Source organism: Lepisosteus platostomus, chromosome 3 (genome assembly GCF_059453375.1).
Source record: "Lepisosteus platostomus isolate fLepPlt1 chromosome 3, fLepPlt1.hap1, whole genome shotgun sequence".
NCBI classification, from domain to species: Eukaryota; Metazoa; Chordata; class Actinopteri; order Semionotiformes; family Lepisosteidae; genus Lepisosteus; species Lepisosteus platostomus.
In genome coordinates this window covers 15866907-15886264 of record NC_142613.1, presented here as the reverse complement: position 1 = coordinate 15886264, position 19358 = coordinate 15866907, and the positions used below count along the sequence as shown (strand labels likewise).

Genomic DNA, 19358 nt, shown 5'->3' with positions numbered 1-19358 from the left:
AATTTAGACATTTCATTTGCTGCTTCTACAGTATTTGGAAATCCTTTTATTTTGTATCATCTGCAGACTTCATTAGTTTACTAACAATACCAAAATCAAGATCATTGACATAAAAGAGCACTGGTCATAGCCCAGATGCCTGTGGTCTTCCGCTAATTACATCATCCCAGTTCGAGCACCCCTTGCCCCTTCACCCCATCTAGCTACTTTCCGTCTTCTGTGCTTTAACCCCCATCTCAATTCCCCGTCTTTCGGATGAGACGTAAAACAGAGGTCCTGACTCTCTGTGGTCATTAAAAATCCCAGGGCGTATCTCAAAAAAGAGTAAGGGTGTAACCTGGGCATCCTGGCCAAATTTCCCATTGGCCCTTACCAATCATGGCCTCCTAATAATCCCCATCTATCAATTGGCTTCATCACTCTGTTCTCCTTCCTACTGTTAGCTGATGTGTGGTGAGCATTCTGGCACACTATGGCTCCCGTCACACCATCCAGGTGGATGCTGAAAAATTGGAAGTGGTGGAGGGGAGTCCCCATTACCTGGAAAGTGCTTTGAGTGGAGTGTCCAGAAAAGTGCTATATAAGTATAAGCAATTGATGAATTAAATGAATTAAAACAAATGTATTTACACGAATGCCTACCACCTGTAATTTCAAGATGACTTTTATGAGGAATTTCAATTGCTTTCTGAAAATATAAATACCATATCATATGACCTTGGTGTGTCCATTATTGTTGTTGTTCACTCAAAAAACTCTAAAACCTTAGTTAAACAAGACCTACCATTTCCATACTGTACATCCCTATTTTATGCATAAGGAGGAAATCATTTTCTATATAAATGGTCATCCTGATTAGGTCTAATTATTAAACAATTTAAATAAAAACTAAATAACATACAAAACAAAAATCAGTCATGTTGGCAAAACAACAATCAGCAAAAATCAGACATGTTATTACTTGTTTCATTTTTTACTCCATTTCTATGTTTCAACACTACATGAGAAATTCTCCTGTCCATTGATACTACTACAGTCTTAAGTGGCTGTTGCAAGGGCTGTGTTAAAGCCCTAAGAATACAACTCTTTCCTTCCTTTATTACATTTGCTAGAATACCATCAAGCTCTGATGATTTGTTCATTTTAAATATTTGCAGTACCTAAAAGACGTCTGCATCTTCTATGCTATTACTGTTTACATTTACATTTTAATCCATGTTTTAAAGTGAATTTGCAGTTGTAATGTTACAATAATCTTTCAAATGTTTTACCTCCTTAGGCCAGTCTCTAACTATAGCTTTGGCTACCTCTCAGACCTAGAGTACCATAAGTCAGACATCTACTGTACCAATTGCCAGATTTTCCAATGCAAGCAAATTTCTTATCTACATTTGCCCCAAGATTAAAATCAGACCACAATGCAAACAGAAGCACACAATGCAGAAAAAACAAAAGCATATGTAAAACCATATTTAGATTACACTTATTGGGAGTGATTTTATTATCAGTTACTACTGTATGCGTTCACCCTGTAAATTCTGGTCTTGCACTGTTCAGTGTCTGACATGCAACATGACAAGCAGCTTTGACTCGAGTCTGTTCTAGCACTGTACACAGCAGAATGTCAGGTACTTCATCTTAACTGCATGCATCAGCGCATTAGTTTAATGCTGCATTTTATGTTTTTTGTCAACTCACTTGGAATGGTTTTACTTTTTTCTTACAGTTCTTACTGTAAGTTTAAAATGATATTATTCGGCTGAATGTCAGACATCCTGCTAGTAGTAACAATTCCTCTGGGAAATTAAGCTATCATCATAGTCTGATGTAGTTAAGCACAGCAAACACATGGCAAACCTTTGAGGAAGCACTATGAAACCAAAGTAACTTCAAAATACGGAGGAACACTGCATAAAATGCAAAATGGTCATAAAACATTTTGGTGCCAAACTTTCATAAGGAAAACCACAATCAGAACCATGGCTCAAGACTAAAAAACAGTTAGGTCCTGGGTTCCAATACTGGGTGGGGCACTACTGTTGTTCTCTTGAGCAAGGTACTTCACTCAGATTATTCTACCACAATGCCCACCTGAATAGATGGGTACAAATGTAAATTGCTTCACACAGAAATGTCAAACACATTAATTAAAAATTAATCAACCTCAAGGCTCTCACCTATATAACCCAGTTTTCCAGGGGTTAGTGCTGTGAAGTTTATTCCACACAAGCAGCGGAAATGCCTTCAGTAAATAAAACTCAGCAGTGTGCTGTGAATGTCAGCTGTCAAGCCCTGGCGGCACTATTTTTAGCTCCTGCTGCCCCCTGATTTTTTCCCAGGGGAATCTGTTAGGACTGCAGCTCTGAAAGTGAGCCTGGTTTTTCTCTTCAGAAAAGTGGTGCACAAATCTAGTCTTTGAGTGTCACAATCCAGCAGGATATACCAATCTCTTTAAATCTTCTTTGCTGAAGTGTTCATTTGTTCCAGTTTATCTATTTAGTAGTGGGATTAGGTACTTCAGAGTTTGGTTAGAATGAAAATCTGATAACTTTGTTGCCTTTCACAAATGGAATTGTGCAGCACTGCTACAGACAATATATACTGATGGAATAAGGAAACGCAACACCTCCTCCTCCACACTGTGGCCCTCCCATCTGCGTGGAATAGGCTGTCGAGCGACTCATCTGTGAAGAGGACCTGAAGCCACTGCTGACTAGTCCATTGCAGCTTCTGTCTGGCCCAAGGCAGTCGGGTGTGACGTCTAGGAGGTGTGAGCATAGGGCCTCTGACAGGTCACCTAGCTTTAAGGCCAACAGCATGGATCCTCACTGTCCTGTCACTGATGTGGGCATTGAGTCTGCCAGCAGTTTCAGCATTAGTACGGGTGGCAGATCTGAAACAATCTCTCAGATGGACCAGTGTGATGTGTTGGTCCTGCTCTGTTGTGGTCATTTGAGAGCAACCAGGTCTTGGATGGTCATCTGTCCTGCTGGTCTGCTGAAACCTTCTCTGCAGTCGGGACACAGTGGACTTACGTACTTCAAAGTGTCTGGCAACACTGGCACATGCGAAAAGTGTGGCCTTTTTCTTGCAGTGACCTAAGCTTTGAATTAAGGCCTTTTTAAAGGTGACCTGATCAGGCATTGTTCCACCTGGACCTCGTTGGGTAAAAGTGCACCTAACGAGCTTTGGTTGTCATGGCAAGTTGCAATGCCTCACTGCACAAGCTGTATTGCTGGTCAGATGGCTTAAAACAAATTGACAACTTTTTGTGAAAGTACATAAGCTGTAACTATAGTATTCTCATTCCAGAAAACGTGCCATTTCTTTTTTCCATCAGTATACGGTATAATGTTCCTGGAGATCTGTTTTGTCTCACCTGTTTCAGTACTTAATTCAATGATTTATCTAAATTAAATTTATCTAAATATCAAAATTGAGCAAATTGAGGCACTTTTCCCCATTTTTAAGTAGGTGATTATTTAAATAGACCCTCAATAGCTTATAGGATGGTAACCACCCAGAATCAGTTGCTCATAAACAGAATTCTTCCACCCCCCACCTCATGGAAGTCAATCCTCATGTTTACAAGGTCTCTTTAGCAGTGTTTGTTAATCCTGGTCCTGTGGGAACACTGTGTCATCTGGTTTAAGCTCCAGCAAAGTGACCAAGTGGCTTGGTTACAAGCCAATTGAGTTCAAATTTATATTTTACTGTAGGTGTGTTTCTAAATTTTCCAACAGTTTTACAGAACTTGTAAGTGGCATGAATCCCTCTGCCAGTTCCTGAGTTTCAGTACTCTCCTCATTCATGTGTCAGCAGCAATATACTGTAGCTTCATCTGGAGGAAGAAAACAAACACTCATTGTGGGAGAGTACGATACATCATTCACATCTGTGTCTGCTCAGCATGAATCTATCCTTAATTAAGGTGATAATCTTTACATAGTGAGGCTTTTAGTCAGAACAAAGAGAACAAATGGTCAATTATCAAGTTGAGATTGGAAATTTCTTCATTTTGGTAATTTTGTAACTAAGGACTGAGTGCAGAAAAAAAAGTCTTAACAAGCAGGCAGATCAATTACTTGCATCAGTTAGCACCATTGATTAATGACCCAGATGGACTGAAAACCAGCAGAGACAGGGTTCAGCCAGCATCAGCATTGAGAGCTACTACTCTTAATTATCAGCACTTTAGATCAATTCAAAAATCCTCCCAATCCTCCTTGTTCTAAATTGAAGAGATTTAGCTCCCCTGACCTGTCTGTATATGACAATCTCCTGACTCCAGAACCCATTTTTGCAGCTCTTCAGGAAACTCTTAATAGGAATGTAATAATATTCTGAAGATAACAACTAAACACAACCTTTTTAATTGAAGTCTTAGTCATGTATTGTTAAATCCCCCTTGATTTTTAATTTTTACCAATTTTACCAGAGTCTTGGGGAATTATATTCTCTAAGGGACTTTACCTATTCTGAGTAGCCTAGAAAATAAAGTTTTGCATTCACTCACACAACTTGCCTCTCTTCTTCGGTTTTGGAGAAGAAAATGTGATTCAATGTAATTGAATCTTCACATTCTACCAACATTATATGGAATGTTCTTGCAATATAAATTAAATACTGGTGCATCAGAGTGAGTCACCTTAAAATACATTTTTAAATGCAGTAACTGGTCCAGTTTTTGTTATAAGACACTAAAAGTCGTGCTGTCCTTCATCGCAGAACTTTTCATATTGTACAACTGTAGACTGCTGTTTAAAACCAGTTTTTCATTCAGAATGTCTAATGTTTTTTATACACTCTGAGGCTTCTTCATTAATTTAATTATTTTCTTAATGCTGCTACAGTATTTCCAATGTTAATCCTTCCATATTGTTGATGAGGCATTTAGCATGCAGAAGTATGTTAATTATTTAACTAGATTAAAAAAACTACTGTCCTCCAACATCTGTCTAAACAGCTCTTCATAGTTTACAGTACTTAGCTGTGATGCACAGACACTGATGAGAATTGTATTACATCAGATCCTGTTCACCTAAACCTTAATAAGCTGATATCACCCAGAAGCTGATATCCTTGGTCATTAAATGACCAGGATGACCGGGTCGTTAAAACCTAAATCAGCAGATAACCTTCTGACACCCAGGTACTGGTAAGAGTTAATTCACTTAAGAACTGAAATTAGATTTAAAAATCTTATCAAGGTCATCATAGTGTTGGAATCCAGACTGGTACACCTGTATGGATTTTGCATGCTCTCCTGTACTAATGTTTTCTCTGGGTGCTCCCTCCAACATTCCATGTTCTATGGTGTTTCTAATTGCCACTGGGTGTGCTTGCGCGATTTGTGATGGACTGATGTTCTGTCTAGAGGGTAGTCCTGCCTTGTGTCCTATGCTTCCGAGACAGCAGATCTGAGTTTGGGTGACCCTTACCAGAAACAAGTGACTTTCCAATAATCAATTGAAGTCTTATCGAACAAAGCATTCAATCATTGCTTTGATTAACCACACTAACCGAGTCCACCTGAAGGATGAAATCAAGAAAGGCCACATGGGTTCCCCAGGATCATACCTGAGAAAGTCAAGTGCAAGTCCTCACCAAGAGCTTGATCCTTCATGCCTTTCCATGCTGATTTGTCAATTTGCAGACACAGAGCTGACATTTACGTAATATATTACAGATCATAAAATCATGAAATAGGGATAATTTGCATCAGTTTCATGGTTCGCTGATATTATGGTCTTTATTATGCATTACTTTGCAGAAAAAAAGACTGCAATTATCCCAAAGAACTTTTGTATAAATCAATTCAGGGGGTGGGCAAGGCAGTGAGTCACTTTAGTAGCACAAGAGAAGCTAGAATGACTTTGAGACTTGATCACAAGGGGATTTCTGTGAGGGGGATGGGATTACAGGACAATGTTTATGATTTATGTTCCTTAGAAGTTTGAGCCTTTCCAGGCTGGTAAGCTTGCAATTCTTATACAATTGGCACTGTCAAAACAGAGAAGGTCATTTATACACATATATAAAAAAGAAGACAATCAATCTTGAACTATTCAGTACCTGCTTTAGTTTATATATAAACATGAGATAGATCAAAACAATATGAGTAGGAATCTGTTCCATATACTGTACCTGGATTGCCTAGCAGAGCATATAGCACTCACAGTCCAGTCAGTCTTCATTAGCAGAACAACCAGTCTCCTTTATAGCATTGTAACGCAACCCAATAGCTCCAAGAGCAAGAATGTCTCCTCTGATTTTAATAAACACAGCAGACGAGGGGAAGATAAAAATGGCAATATATCATCCATCTGTAAAGAGCCGAGGTATCTATTTAGCATTCAGACCTGCAAGTGAAGTCTGGAAACTGAAGCATGATTACAGGTTGAACTTTTAAATCGATATTTTTCATCTCTTATTTGTGTGTTCTAATTAAGAGAAATGTTCATTGCAATCTAGAGTTTTTTTATTTTTGATTATTATTTTGGTGATACATAGATTAAGAATCTGTATGCACTTTTTATGTTTATTTGACCATGTGTAAGAAAATCCAGATGGGGACACCTTGTGTAATACTACAGGGGGAAATAGCAGAAGCACACTATAACAATTCAATCTGGGGACAAATGTAAGCAAAAGTAAGAATTAAACATGATTTAAGGTAGAATCACAAAATAAACATAAGCAAAAGATTTGTATTCCAATAAACAATACACGGGCACATTAATATCAGGTTTTCCAATCCATTCTAGTCAACCTAAAGTCTATAAATTAATTAATTTAAAATTAATTTAAAAATCGGTTGTACGGAGTCCTTTTCAGTGGCATTAAGCACAAGGGATGTGGTACACACTACACAAAGATTTTAATCTTATCTTCACTCACTTCTTTTCTCTTGCAACAGGAGCTCAAAAGTTAGAACAACAAATGAGAGTTCTCACGGGACACATTCCAGGGACTGGTCTTCTTAATTCTGGCTGTAAATAATATTAAAGAACAAAAACAGAAAATGTAAAATGATATCCTTAGGAATCATTCCCACCAGGAGCTCAGAGGGAGAGAAAGTGCCCAAAGGCAGCTACCTGACCCTGGACACAGTCAATAAGTTAAGCCCAGGATGCAAGTCTGAAATAAGCCTTAGGAGCAGTTTCTGAGGGAAAAAAAACATCTCTTAACCTAAATCCATGTGATGGATCCAGTTTCAAGATGATATTGTTTTGTTTTCAATATTTTTTACCCCTCTTATTCGTGTATTACTGGCTTTTCCAATGTTGTTTTTTTTCCTGGGAAACTTTACTTTGCTATCACTATCAAAAACAATACCTATTAGCAGGACTCTGTGAGACCATCAAAAAAACATCCAGTATAATGGAGGTTAAGCTAGAGATATTTGCTGCTTTGTCTTATAGAATCACTGCCCTGAATTTGAAATTCTTAATACTTAAAAACCTGTCCCTGGATTAAAGACAAACTTCAATGCAGCTGCCAATTGCAAACTTCAAATGTGACACTTGATGGCAGCTGAGGTTTTGTGATTTGTTAAGGTTTCTTACAATTTTGCAGTACAAAATGCCATCAGGTTCTACACTTTTAAAATTGGGGTTTGATCAGTTGGTTAAGAATTTGATTTAACCTTGGACTTGGAAACAGTGCATTTTTCACCAGTTTTGCCAATAGATGATTTATTTATCTAATGAAGAGTTTGGATGGAATGAAAAGCTTATGGTTTTAATGTACCACAAGTTTAAATAGTCTGATACAGTATACCACAAGTCTAAATAGAAGAATCTTTTTTAAGTATGCAGGATCAAACCCAAGTCTGTTTTACTTTCCCTAAACACAACCAAACCCCCTTTCCATTCTTCAGAATGGATCAGCTATACTTTATTCTATCTTAATTTTTACGAGGATTTCTCCAAAGCCATTTTAAGCTGGATTTGAAATATCCTGTGTGACACCAAATTCTGCACCAAATGTTAAGTCTCATCTAAAAGAAAAGGAGGAAATAGGTGACTATTGACATTATTTGAGAGTAAGTGTAGAGAGTGATGACAGACAAAATAGCCTTCACAATTTACTCCATGTTCAAAGACAGGAAATATGCAGTAGGTTCGTGCAGTACTGAAAAGAGAAAAATAGAATGGAAGAACATAACATTCAGACAAAGAGTATCCTTTTCAAGAGGCCTCTTCAAAACTACCCATTCCAGCTGTTCATGCTGGGGACAGCCTTGCAACCAACAGGCCTCATTACAGATGCTTGCAGCCCAATAATAAAGTTGTCTTTGAAGATCATGTCGCTGGACTCTAAGACTTTTTGTATTCCAAATAATCTAAAGGAAGGAAAAATCTTTGGTAATAAAGGCTGCAACATATTGAAAAAGGGGAGTACATTTTCATTGCTGAACTCATCAGTGTGGGAGGTAGCACAAACCCTGTTGATAGATAAAGCTTAATACTTTGCAGCGGGAAATATTTTTTTTTACAAAACAGTTAATTGACTTTGCTTTGGGTAAAATCCAAATATATAAAGCCTACAGTAGGTTGAAAAACGAGTGTCTCCCTTTCCTAAAAGTAAGGGCAGATTTAAAGAATGTTTCTATATTTTTATCAAGTAATATACACAATATGTGTTGTATTCTAATTTCTGTTACCAATAAGAGCAAAGGGAAGATGAAGAGGCATGGCTGTTAATTACATTAATGCATTACATTATAATATTAGTATCGGTCACAGTCCTTACGTTTACAACAGGCGTTGGTTCCTGCAGTGGCATTTTTATGTTATGTTAGTTTATTATTTATCGGTTCCAAAGTTCGTGCAGTAAAACATGCTTGATACCTACCTGTACAGCAGATTTAATGACAGGTCTGGAAATGTGCCCACAACGTCAAGTGAGTGATATGAAGGTAATTGTTAAGCAGTTCTTGATTTGTTGGTTATTTAGTTATCGTTTGATATGTTTGATCTTAATTGGAAACGTTTAATGTGCAGCTAACTTACCAGCGAAAGCTGCTACTTTGTAGAAGATGAAGTTATACATCTGTAAACGTTACTTAACCTATAAAGTATTTATTAATGATAGGTTTCCACCTAGTGGATTAATGTGGACTAGCAGGCTGTCTGAACAAATCTTATAAAAACATTACTGCGGTTTGGGTACAGTATATTTAAACTATAATATGGAAGATAGTGTTTTGGGGGACAGGATTTAAAAAGGAGCAACGTTTTGTTTTTCCATAGAGACGATCAAAAACAATTGTGCTAGAAAAATAATTTTGCAACATGGCTTGCAGGTGGAAAATATATTAATCTACTATAATCATCCTTACACTTATATAGCGCTTTCACGGACACACCACTCAATGCGTTTTATGGGTAATGGGGAATCAACGTGCAGCACCCCTCTGGATGATACAACGGCACCCGAAGTGCGCAAATACGCTCACCACACATCAGCTATCAGTGGGGAGGAGAATAGAGTGATGACGCCAATTCAAAGATGCGGATTATGAGGAGGCCATGAATGGTAAAGACCAGGACACCGGGGTTAACACCCCTACTTTTCGAAAAGCTCCCTGGGATTTTTACGTCTCGTCTGAAGGACGGCGCCTTTTTTCCAGTGTAGTGTGCCCATCACTATACTGGGGCATTAGGACCCACACAGACCGCAGGGTGAGAGCTCCCTACTGGCTCCACTAACACTCCAGCAGCAACCTTAGCTTTCCCAGGAGGTCTCCCATCCAGGCTTCAGTGGGATGCCAGTTGTGAGTTGCAATTGACATAGCTGCTGACATGCTGTTGGATGTTGGAAAACAGGGCAAAATCGTAGGTTTTCCCATCATTGGAAAATCATCATCATTCCATTCCCTGTAATCCAGGCTCACGATAGCCTAGTGAGCCTACCCCCGGAAAAACTGGGTGCGTGGCAGGACTACCACTTAATAGGACCACAATCCATTGCCGGTGTCGTATCCAATTTACTTTCCCCTTGAAATCTGTGTCCCCATGCGCACACGCTCCACAAAACCTTTCGGGATACTTACAGATATAGGCGCGTTTTTATGCCTTTGTTTATCACGAAATGGATAAAAGGAGTCTTTCCACAAGACAGGGGAACCCGAAAGAAAGCACACAAAGGAAATGTGATTTGTCTTTACGCGTTATATATATAAATCATTGTATATGTGGACAATGAGAAAAAGCATGCGTCCCATGAGATTACGGCGGATGAGTATTTCGCAGGGTAATACAGATTTCAAGGGGAAACTGAACTGGACACCTGACTCATGCACATACATTCATACACAGCACAAGCACAAGGGGGCATACTACAGACGCCAAGTTATCTTGCCTGCATGTTTTTGGAATGTGGAACGAAACGGGAGCACCCGGATAAAACCCACGCACGTCATCACGCAAAAAAAAAACGTTTAAAGAACTGGTAGGCAGTTCCCCTAACCACTGGGCAGCGCGATGCCGCGTTTGCATAAAACAAATCTGTGCAGATTCTCCTATACGGTCTTAAAATGTACCCAGGACATACTATTTATTCCTAACAGCATTATTTTACTTGTGAGAAAAATTATAAATTATAATTCAGAAAAAGCATTTAACACACGTTTAAAAAGAGTCCTAAAATCCTAAAATATTACAGTCCATTAACATTTTCTCCGACCACTGAATTATCAACAACTAAACTCCTATTCAGTAGAAAAACGTCTCTTCGCTTTTTAATTAGAAACATTTTATTATACTTTGTAATGACCTTAAAGATGCAGTAATTTTACAAAGGACCGGTTATGACACCCAGGCAAAGGACAACGGGTGGCTCCACTTCTCCAAGTTTTGTCTTAATTTACTAGTTTCCAGTAAGTAGCGCTGTTTTCCTACTCATGTCAATAACTTAATGCTTTGAACAACAAGACTACGTGGTCCTCCTCAATTCTAGTCTTAAAACTACACAATAGGAGATCCCTTTTTTCTGATCACATCACATCATTTCTGATGTGTATACAAACCCAGCATCTGCAAAATGTATTTTTAATACAGATGACATGAATGCCTCATGGTCATCAGATGGAATCCCATCTGGGGACAAGTAGCTAAATTATTCACTAAAAATGAAATACAAATAGAAGCAGCAGACAGATAAATTACTTAATGAAAAAGCCTGTACTCATTAAATTATCATACAGTGTTATAGCTCATATTCTTTTTCCTATTAACTGACACCTTTTAATTTGAGTTTTAACACATTTCTTCTTTCAACCAGACTTGCCAATTGTTCAGACTCATGTTGGCCTGTAATAAGAGTGTATATCCCAAACACTTCTTGCTCCAGCAATTTCCTGATGCCTGCATATTCTGGCTCAATAAAAAGCAGATTTTTGGCAGACGTTTTGCAGTTCATTCATCTAGTGCTTGGAATTGCTTCTGGCTGGATTTACATGATAAAAATTAAACTTCTGCACCACTTAAACACAGACTCACAAAACAGCAGACATAGTTTTAAAATGTAATCTTACACTGTCTTAGCTGATGTGTAGACCTCTTGGAAAATCTCGAATTTGATGTGTATTCCCAGGTGAGAATTTCAACTGATCGTTATCCAAGATTGCACAACAGCAGACTTGAATGACTACAAACTGAATTGCTTTGCATTGCCCTGCAAAGATGTTCCATGCCTTCATTACTTATAAAAGAAGGCTACAGCAGAAGCAAGCGGATTTCCAAAGCCAAGAACATTAAGAATAGGAAGCTATACATGCACAGGCATTAGAGCCGAGTTTTCTAAACAAATACTAATACTCTTTAAATACATTATGCTGTCAGAAGCCCAGGGGAAAACCACCATTCTCCACAATTTATAGTTTGTACCACACGTGTGCTATCTACAGCACAGGGGATATGCAGCTGTCCAGAATTATATACAGGCAACTGTATATCCAGTTTTCACCAACGTGGCACATAAATTGTAGCTTAAAGAGTTTCAACATAAAGTGGGAGTCGGTTGCCTCATCATACATTTTACCACACCAGACTTCATGGTGAAGTGTGTGGAACATAAAACAGTATTGTAAGATTTTGGGATATTTCAGTCTAGGATTGTAACATGAAAAACAAGATGACGAAACACCAGACACAATGTGTTGAGAACAAACCACTTATCTGCTTTGACAGACATCATTCAGTACATACAGTAAGAGTGCATGGGTGCTAGCTAGAAAAATGTTTGTAGCAGTTTGCTGCTACAAAAAGCATCCAGTTAAAAATCACCCATCAACAAGGTTTAGACAGCTAAAACTTCACACTGTTCGTCCCAAGTCTGGGAGTGTTTGCCCACAGATTGCTGCCAAGTCTTTGGAATACTTTTTATGGTTTGGACAACTATTGGTTATTGTGAAGGGTCTTGTGACTGCCAAGCACATATTGTGACAGTGTGGTCAACTGTTGACAGCAGTGACAATTTTATAGTAAGGGCTGGTACATCTATCATTACAGTAATGTGTGGCATAAAGAGGGGAACATACAGTAATAGTCGAGGAGAGGTTTTGAAAGGATTTCTATTGAGAATCCTAACTTCATTACAACAGAACACCTGGAATGAAATGAAATAGCAAATCAGGAAGAGACAGCAGAGTCCATGCTTTCATGTTACTATCACAGAAATCATTCATGTAAAAGTGGGCCTAAACTTTTGTCATAATTTTGACAAGACTGCTCTTTACAGCCATCTGGTTTCTAGTCTTTTCAGTGTTTTGCAGCCCCACTGACAAAATTGTGCTTCTAAGCATGGAGGTTTCATAAAAAGTACAGACTCAAGACACTGAAAGAACACCAGATTTTATTACGAGATCTCATGTTGGATATAACAAGATTATTGTGGTACTTAAAGAAATGAACTGAAGACGTTTATCTTTTTAATTTTTTAATTAACCATCAATGGAATTCTTTCCAGCGAGACAAGCATCCCAACCCATAGCCTACGAACATACACCATCAACATTTTTACTTTAAACAATGGGGAAAAACAAAATAATAGTGAAACAAAAATGGACACCAAAATACTCTCAGTCTGCGCTTTACTTACATCACATACTAGCAGGATATGGAAATGTCTGACCTTACAAAACTAGAAGGACTACAGCATCTTGGAGGAGTGAGTGAGGGGGACTTAAAGTAGCAGTTTATATTCTCCATGTTTTCCTGTAATTCAATTTCTTCATGTCTCATATCCTGTTTACATACTCTGTGACATCCACTGCAGATATTTTTCCTTATTGTGGCGAGAGCTGGATATTGGACTTTGAAAGCCAAAATGTTAAGGGCATGTGTTGCACATCAGCATTATACAATTCCAACTGCAAAACATTTGGCCAGTGAACGTGGGTGATGTACTTTTCCTTGCCTAATTCAGCTCCTAGCAAACAGCTTTGAGAACACATTCCATCAGGCACCGAGTCATGGATTTAGAGAACTAGACTATAGTAGTGAATTGACTCTCATAGAAATACTGTGAGCTTAAACAGCAGAGGGAAATCAATACTCTAATACAAATCAATCAAGAAATAACAGGAACACAAGGAATATATAAACCAGTCCTTTAAGAGTGCCATTCCAAAGTTGTCTTTTAGACAACATAAAAAAAGAGGTAGGCAAATGAGTTCAAAATGATCCCCTAAACCAAATGTACATTATTCTTTGGATAAATGAGCTTAACAAATTGTAAAATCCCTATCAGAAGGTACTATCAGAATTTAGCAAGATCATACAGCAATTGCCTATAGAGGCTATCATTAAAAAAAAATTCTGCTCCAGTTCACAAGACTATGAATATAATCATGCTTTAGTCCAAGATCTCACTTCAGGGGGTTCTTAAATGGCAAGTGCCTCTAATATAAAGAAAAATGGGAAAAAAATCCCAAATGCAATGTTATTCTAATAGCACCAGGTCCAGCATTGTTGCTAGGTGAACTTCAGATCCAACTCTGTTGTCATGATAAACAAAGAGCCAAGGCATGGTTGCTGAAAGATGTTGCCCAGGCAACCCTGTTGCTACAACAGCTGGACAGCCAAAGGAAAAAAAAAGATGGAAAAGCAAGCAAAATACTTCTGGTCTCAGGATAATACAGCCACTGCTTTGCCAAATTGCACTGTACACGCTTTTAAAAAATCAGGCTTACAGCTATGGGAATAGAAGAATTAAGCATTACTTCTTTTTTAACCCCATATTGCCTACCTCTTTTCAATTTGCATAATCAAACACCAAGCAAGCGAATAGGAGACTCATGCTAACAGCCAATATACTATTCTGGGTTCAGTATGAACTTTTTTTCTTAAAAAACAAGATGATTGAAGTGTTAAAATAAACATTTCTTAAGGATAAAAAACAAGTGCATCAATGAGAAGAGAAAAGGAAGACTGAAGTGAATTCCTGATGGACTACTGAGCTTTGAGTTACAGAAAGTCTTGTAAAAAACTCAAGGCATTCATATAACTGGGATTCTGACTTTTAAAACTCAACAAATTTTACAAGAAAAGAAATAAAATACTGCAAATTGTACATCATTGTATAAATCATCATAACAAGAAATTATATTCTCTAAGCCTCCCAAAAATACAGTAACAGTAACAGCAATGTGAACCATAATATATCCACAGCTCCAGAGACGGGTTTCCTTCAGCATGGATATGTCAACTTTAAATTACTATCCAAAGATAGTTTTATCCAAAAAGATTAGAACCCAAAATTATTCTAACAGATCAGTGGGTCAATAACTATTGCTAGTCACTCTTTCTGGGAGCCCTCTGTTTTCTAGAGGACAAAGAGGTCAAGTTACTTGCTGGCAAAGCTAGTTAGAAGCAGTAACCTGCTGGTAACAAACACTTCTTTCCCTTAGCCTGCATACCTGTTATGATACCAATGCGGAAGCATTTTTTATAAAATGTCTAGATATACACCTGAATGTAGTTAGGAGATATTTGAACTCACATGCACTTTTAATACACTTATTGCATATGCACATATGAAATGAATACCATCTCTCAGGTGATCTATACTGGTTTTGGTTAATTTATTAATGGAAAAACAGATTACAAACAGCTATTTGATCTATATTGACATTTATAGATGTCTATGGTGTGAAGAAAAGGATATAATTCGACCAATGTGCAGTAATCCACCATTTCAATTTTTTTGGAAAAGGAATGTTTTGCTTATTTGAGTATGTTTAAACTTATTCTCAAACCGTGTAGAAAGTTAATTTTATTACAGGAATTATAGAACAGCTGTAACAGGTAACAGTTATGTTAATAAAAGAACATGTATAGCATACTTGAAAACATCTGCATTTTCACAGAAGCAGTATACTGTATGCACAAAAATCTAGTATTTACAAATCAACTGATGCCAATTTAATAGTGCCTAACGTCAGAAAGATGACTATACTCAAATTTTTTTTAAACCCAGTTAATAATACCCTTTTATTACACCCTGAAGGTACTGTTTAGCCACACAATTTAATAACTTGGTATAATAAAAAGATGGAATTATGTGACATGATTTGCAAAATTAGTGTTCTGCAGTGCAAGATGATTCTGAGTTTACCCTGAACCCTAAATATTCATGTAACACCTACTCCTCAAATGCCTAATGCAAGACAAAAAGGGTATAAGAATGAATGAATTTATCACATTTGTCCAGAATATTATTCTGACCTTTATGATAGATGTCTAATTCATTCAAATATAAGCCTTATACACAGCTCCAACAAGCTATACTATTAAATTACCCTCAGTCCTTCTTTGCAAACATGTTGTGAGGTGTACCTAGTGTCTCTCAGCTGTTTCAACCATATCTATTATTTAATTTATAGGCAATGCCCACTTAAGGTTAAACATCATTCCAGAACAAAACATTTAAACATTTTAGAGAACCAAGTAGGACCTCAAATGCCTCTGGATGTGGAAATGTCAGGGGAAAACTTCACCTCAGATATATCTCACCTTTGATGCTTTGGCCTGCTGTGAGGAAAGGAACAAAAATATTTCAAGGGACTGCACCCTTAAACAAAGAGATAACATAAAAACATATAAAAAAGAAATAAATAGTCTCCTTGAAGACTTTGCTGAAGAGCCCCCACCACTCCTCCCCCCACAATGAAATACTGATCCTTAAATATAACAAGAATAGAAATCCTCCTTTCTGTGTAACAAAAAATGATCCCAAATTAAACCTTTTTGTCTTTTCATTAAAAACAAAAAACAGCTCAGTCTTAATTCACTTAACTCTTCCTTTTCGTAAACAATGGTGTATGGCAGGAGGATAATACAGTATAAAACACTAAATAATACAGTCTGGAGTGCTCGGACATGGAGTGTTCTTTTTTTAATGAGGCAACTTATTTCATTTTAGTAGATGTCTCCACATTGGGTTGCAGGATGGGGAGTGGGGGTGGGGTTGAGGATAAGGTAGTAGGGAGGGGCTGAGCCAGGTAGACAGCAGGGACCTTCTTGGGCTCAGATTTGGTGGTGGGTACAAACTCAATGCTAGAACCCGCCTCCAAACCCCCCGTTTATCCAATGGGACAGCTTAACCCAGACTGGTGATGTTGGCACGTCCACCCGGGGGTGCCACGATGCGCTGAGTGGTGCGTCGAGGGACGTTGTCATCAATCTGGGCCCCTGTAAGACCCAAAAAATTAAACGAAACCAGAAGAACAATGCAGCCAAAACTGTAAAGAAAAAATAAAACCCCTGTTCTCTAAATGATAACATACTCCTTGTCTCAGACTAGTTTTGTCTTGTTGGATCAAAAGGGAAGCTTTAGTATACTTTATACTTTATAATACTATAAGCACATTACAGTATAACGTGACACATCATTTACATTCTGTGACCCTAGGTGCTTTATGCAAAACACACTATTGCTTATCCTATAAAGAAGTATTTTGTACAAAAAATATAAAACAAGTAAGCCAATAATGCAATTATGATGTCCAATCTCAGTTACACACTTCCCCATTATAACATGACATTTTATAGCATTTAACTGGTATACCTTCCATTTCCAACCCAATGCACTTTCACTGGAATGTTTTGGATACAAAATCTGAAATATGGCAGGAAGCAAATCTTTGTTAAAATGAAACTCAAATATAGGTGGACAAAGTGAGAGAAGACAAACGTCCACCTGGAGTTTTAAAAAGCACTGCAGAATTTTTTTAGAATAACTAAAATATAGAGTAGCGAAACTCAATGGAAAAAATAAATGAAAAAATGTACTGTAATAAAATGTAATAATGGAACAGACTATTCACTTCAGTTCTGCAGGAACGTTAACAGGGAGTTTGATTTTGATAACAGGGAGTCTCTGATACAATATTGTGAGCAAAGGAAGAGAAATTTAACAGGGACTTGGAAGATCAGTCTGAATTTAAAGTAAGGGGTAGCTTTGATACTTTTGATAAATGAATATTAAAGTTGTATGACATCTTCCAAAAAGTAAACTTTGTAAAGACTGGCTTTTTAAATATTATTTTAATTAAGTCTTCCAATTTTAATTATACTAAGATAAAGCTACAGAGACTGGATTAAAGTTCTTTTGCAGGACTAAAGTATCCTTTGCACTAACTTTGTTATCCTTTACCAGTCATAAAGTGTTTATAATATGAAATTCATTATTGAATCCAAAAGACGTTATAGAGGGGTGCAACTGTGTTGTTATAGTTCCTTGGTTGTTCTGTGGCATTATTTTTCATTCAATAAACACAGTGTTATTAAAAACAATATAAAATATTTATCATCCATCAGTATTTTCCAAATTGTGTAGTCTAGAAAGCTAAGCATTTCTTATTTTACTTTGTGCAACAGACTGCACAAAGCTTAGTGTGTATCTGTGTATATAAACTCACCTGACAGGCTGAACCCAGACTGGTGCAGGTTACGCACTGGTTGGGCCTGCTGTTTGGCAGGGGAGGTTTTGGCAGAGGAGGCTGGGGTGACAGTTTTTGGGGTCACTGAAACTTCACACACTGGTCCATCATACAACCCTCGGGGGACGCCTCGCAGCTCCGCCAGCTGGAAACACCAATAACGCTTTCAGTACTACAAACCTTAATTACATCAAATGGCAGTCAATTTGAATTGCTTTCTTTTAGCAAAAACAGGTGGAAATAAATACAACCAACATACATTTTTTGCTAAAATGATCATCTTGACTGCTCTTAATAAGCAAATAATGCACAAACATCTGCTGTTGCAGAGCTGCTTACAACAAGAGCATGGTTTTAGACTAACCCAAAGTATGGAACAGAAGGAGGTTCACTAACTTACAAACTGTGACATACTGTAAGTCAGAGCAGTGTTAGAGGTTGAATCAAGAGCATTTTGACTCTTTTTGGCCTTTTACATTAAAGAATTGACCACATAGCTTAATTCCCAAAATGATCCCTTCTAAGTAAACAGTCTAAGAATTTATTTTTCTTGCAAAACCTACAAATTAAATAAGTGTACAAAAAAGAAGGCAAAAACTTCTGAAAAGTCCTGTCGTTTGCTTCCGTACAGCAGCATAGTACGCAGTCCTGGGCATAAGGGTATACACTGCTTTGCAGAAAGATGGAAATTCTCACCCGGCTGCGAGCTTTTATTCTCTTGTAGACATAGTCAGGGAAGGGCTTGCGGGGAATGTAGCGGCCTGTACCCTCTGTGGTGTGAAGGGTCCCATCTTCCAGCACAATTTTTCCTTGGCTGATCACAACCAGAGGGGCACCACGTACCTCCGTCCCTTCAAAAATGTTGTACTCCACAGCCTGAAGATAGGAAAAAATTAATTCACAGATAAAGTGGGTGCAAAGATCCTATAATTATGAATATTAGTAAACTGCACTTAGTAAAAAAGCAGAAATCAGGCCAATGCATTTTCAAAATGTATTACAATATTAGGTTCAGCACAGTACTATTAATGCTAGAGGGATAAAATCCTAAAGTAATGACAATTCACTTAAATGTGTACATATTCTGCGTAACCTACTGTTACAGCTATAGGCGACTAGGAAGTGTTACTAAGAGTTTAAACTGTGTAACACCTGGCAGTGTAAACATTTCCAGCTTCAAAGCAGAGGGGATGTTTGCTGAGATGTGGGCCCAGAGTCTTTGATCAAAGCACATCATAAAGTTTACCTTGGTTTTACCTTAGTTAATTAAGTTGTAGATAAGTGTCAATCAACAGTCCAGAAACACACCATATAAGATCAGATCAGGAGGTAAAGAAGGAGAAGAGAAAAAGAAGAAAAGAAAGGAGACTGCATGACAGGAGAAAAAGAGAGGGTACTTGAAGCTTGC

General features: G+C 37.7%; 2 protein-coding genes across 7 annotated transcripts in view; both read right to left on the bottom strand.

The window, feature by feature from the left end:
- The window catches only part of LOC148674523 (transmembrane protein 230-like), a 92709-nt gene extending 90445 nt beyond the window's left edge, over positions 1–2264 (bottom strand). The window contains exon 1 of the mRNA XM_088624715.1: positions 2178–2264. The gene's annotated coding sequence lies outside the window, so the exon portion shown is untranslated. The remainder of the gene's footprint in view (positions 1–2177) is intronic.
- A 10664-nt stretch (positions 2265–12928) lies between these two features.
- The window catches only part of LOC148674522 (dihydropyrimidinase-related protein 2), a 30618-nt gene continuing 24188 nt past the window's right edge, over positions 12929–19358 (bottom strand). For 5 of the 6 annotated variants that reach the window (XM_088624703.1, XM_088624701.1, XM_088624702.1 and 2 more), the window contains 3 exons: positions 18647–18826; positions 17930–18095; positions 12929–16700 (listed from right to left, as the gene is read on the bottom strand). In XM_088624703.1, coding sequence (XP_088480829.1) covers positions 16609–16700; positions 17930–18095; positions 18647–18826 — 438 coding nt within the window. In that variant the 3' untranslated portion in view covers positions 12929–16608. The remainder of the gene's footprint in view (positions 16701–17929; positions 18096–18646; positions 18827–19358) is intronic. The other variant, XR_015935335.1, reaches the window with a different exon arrangement.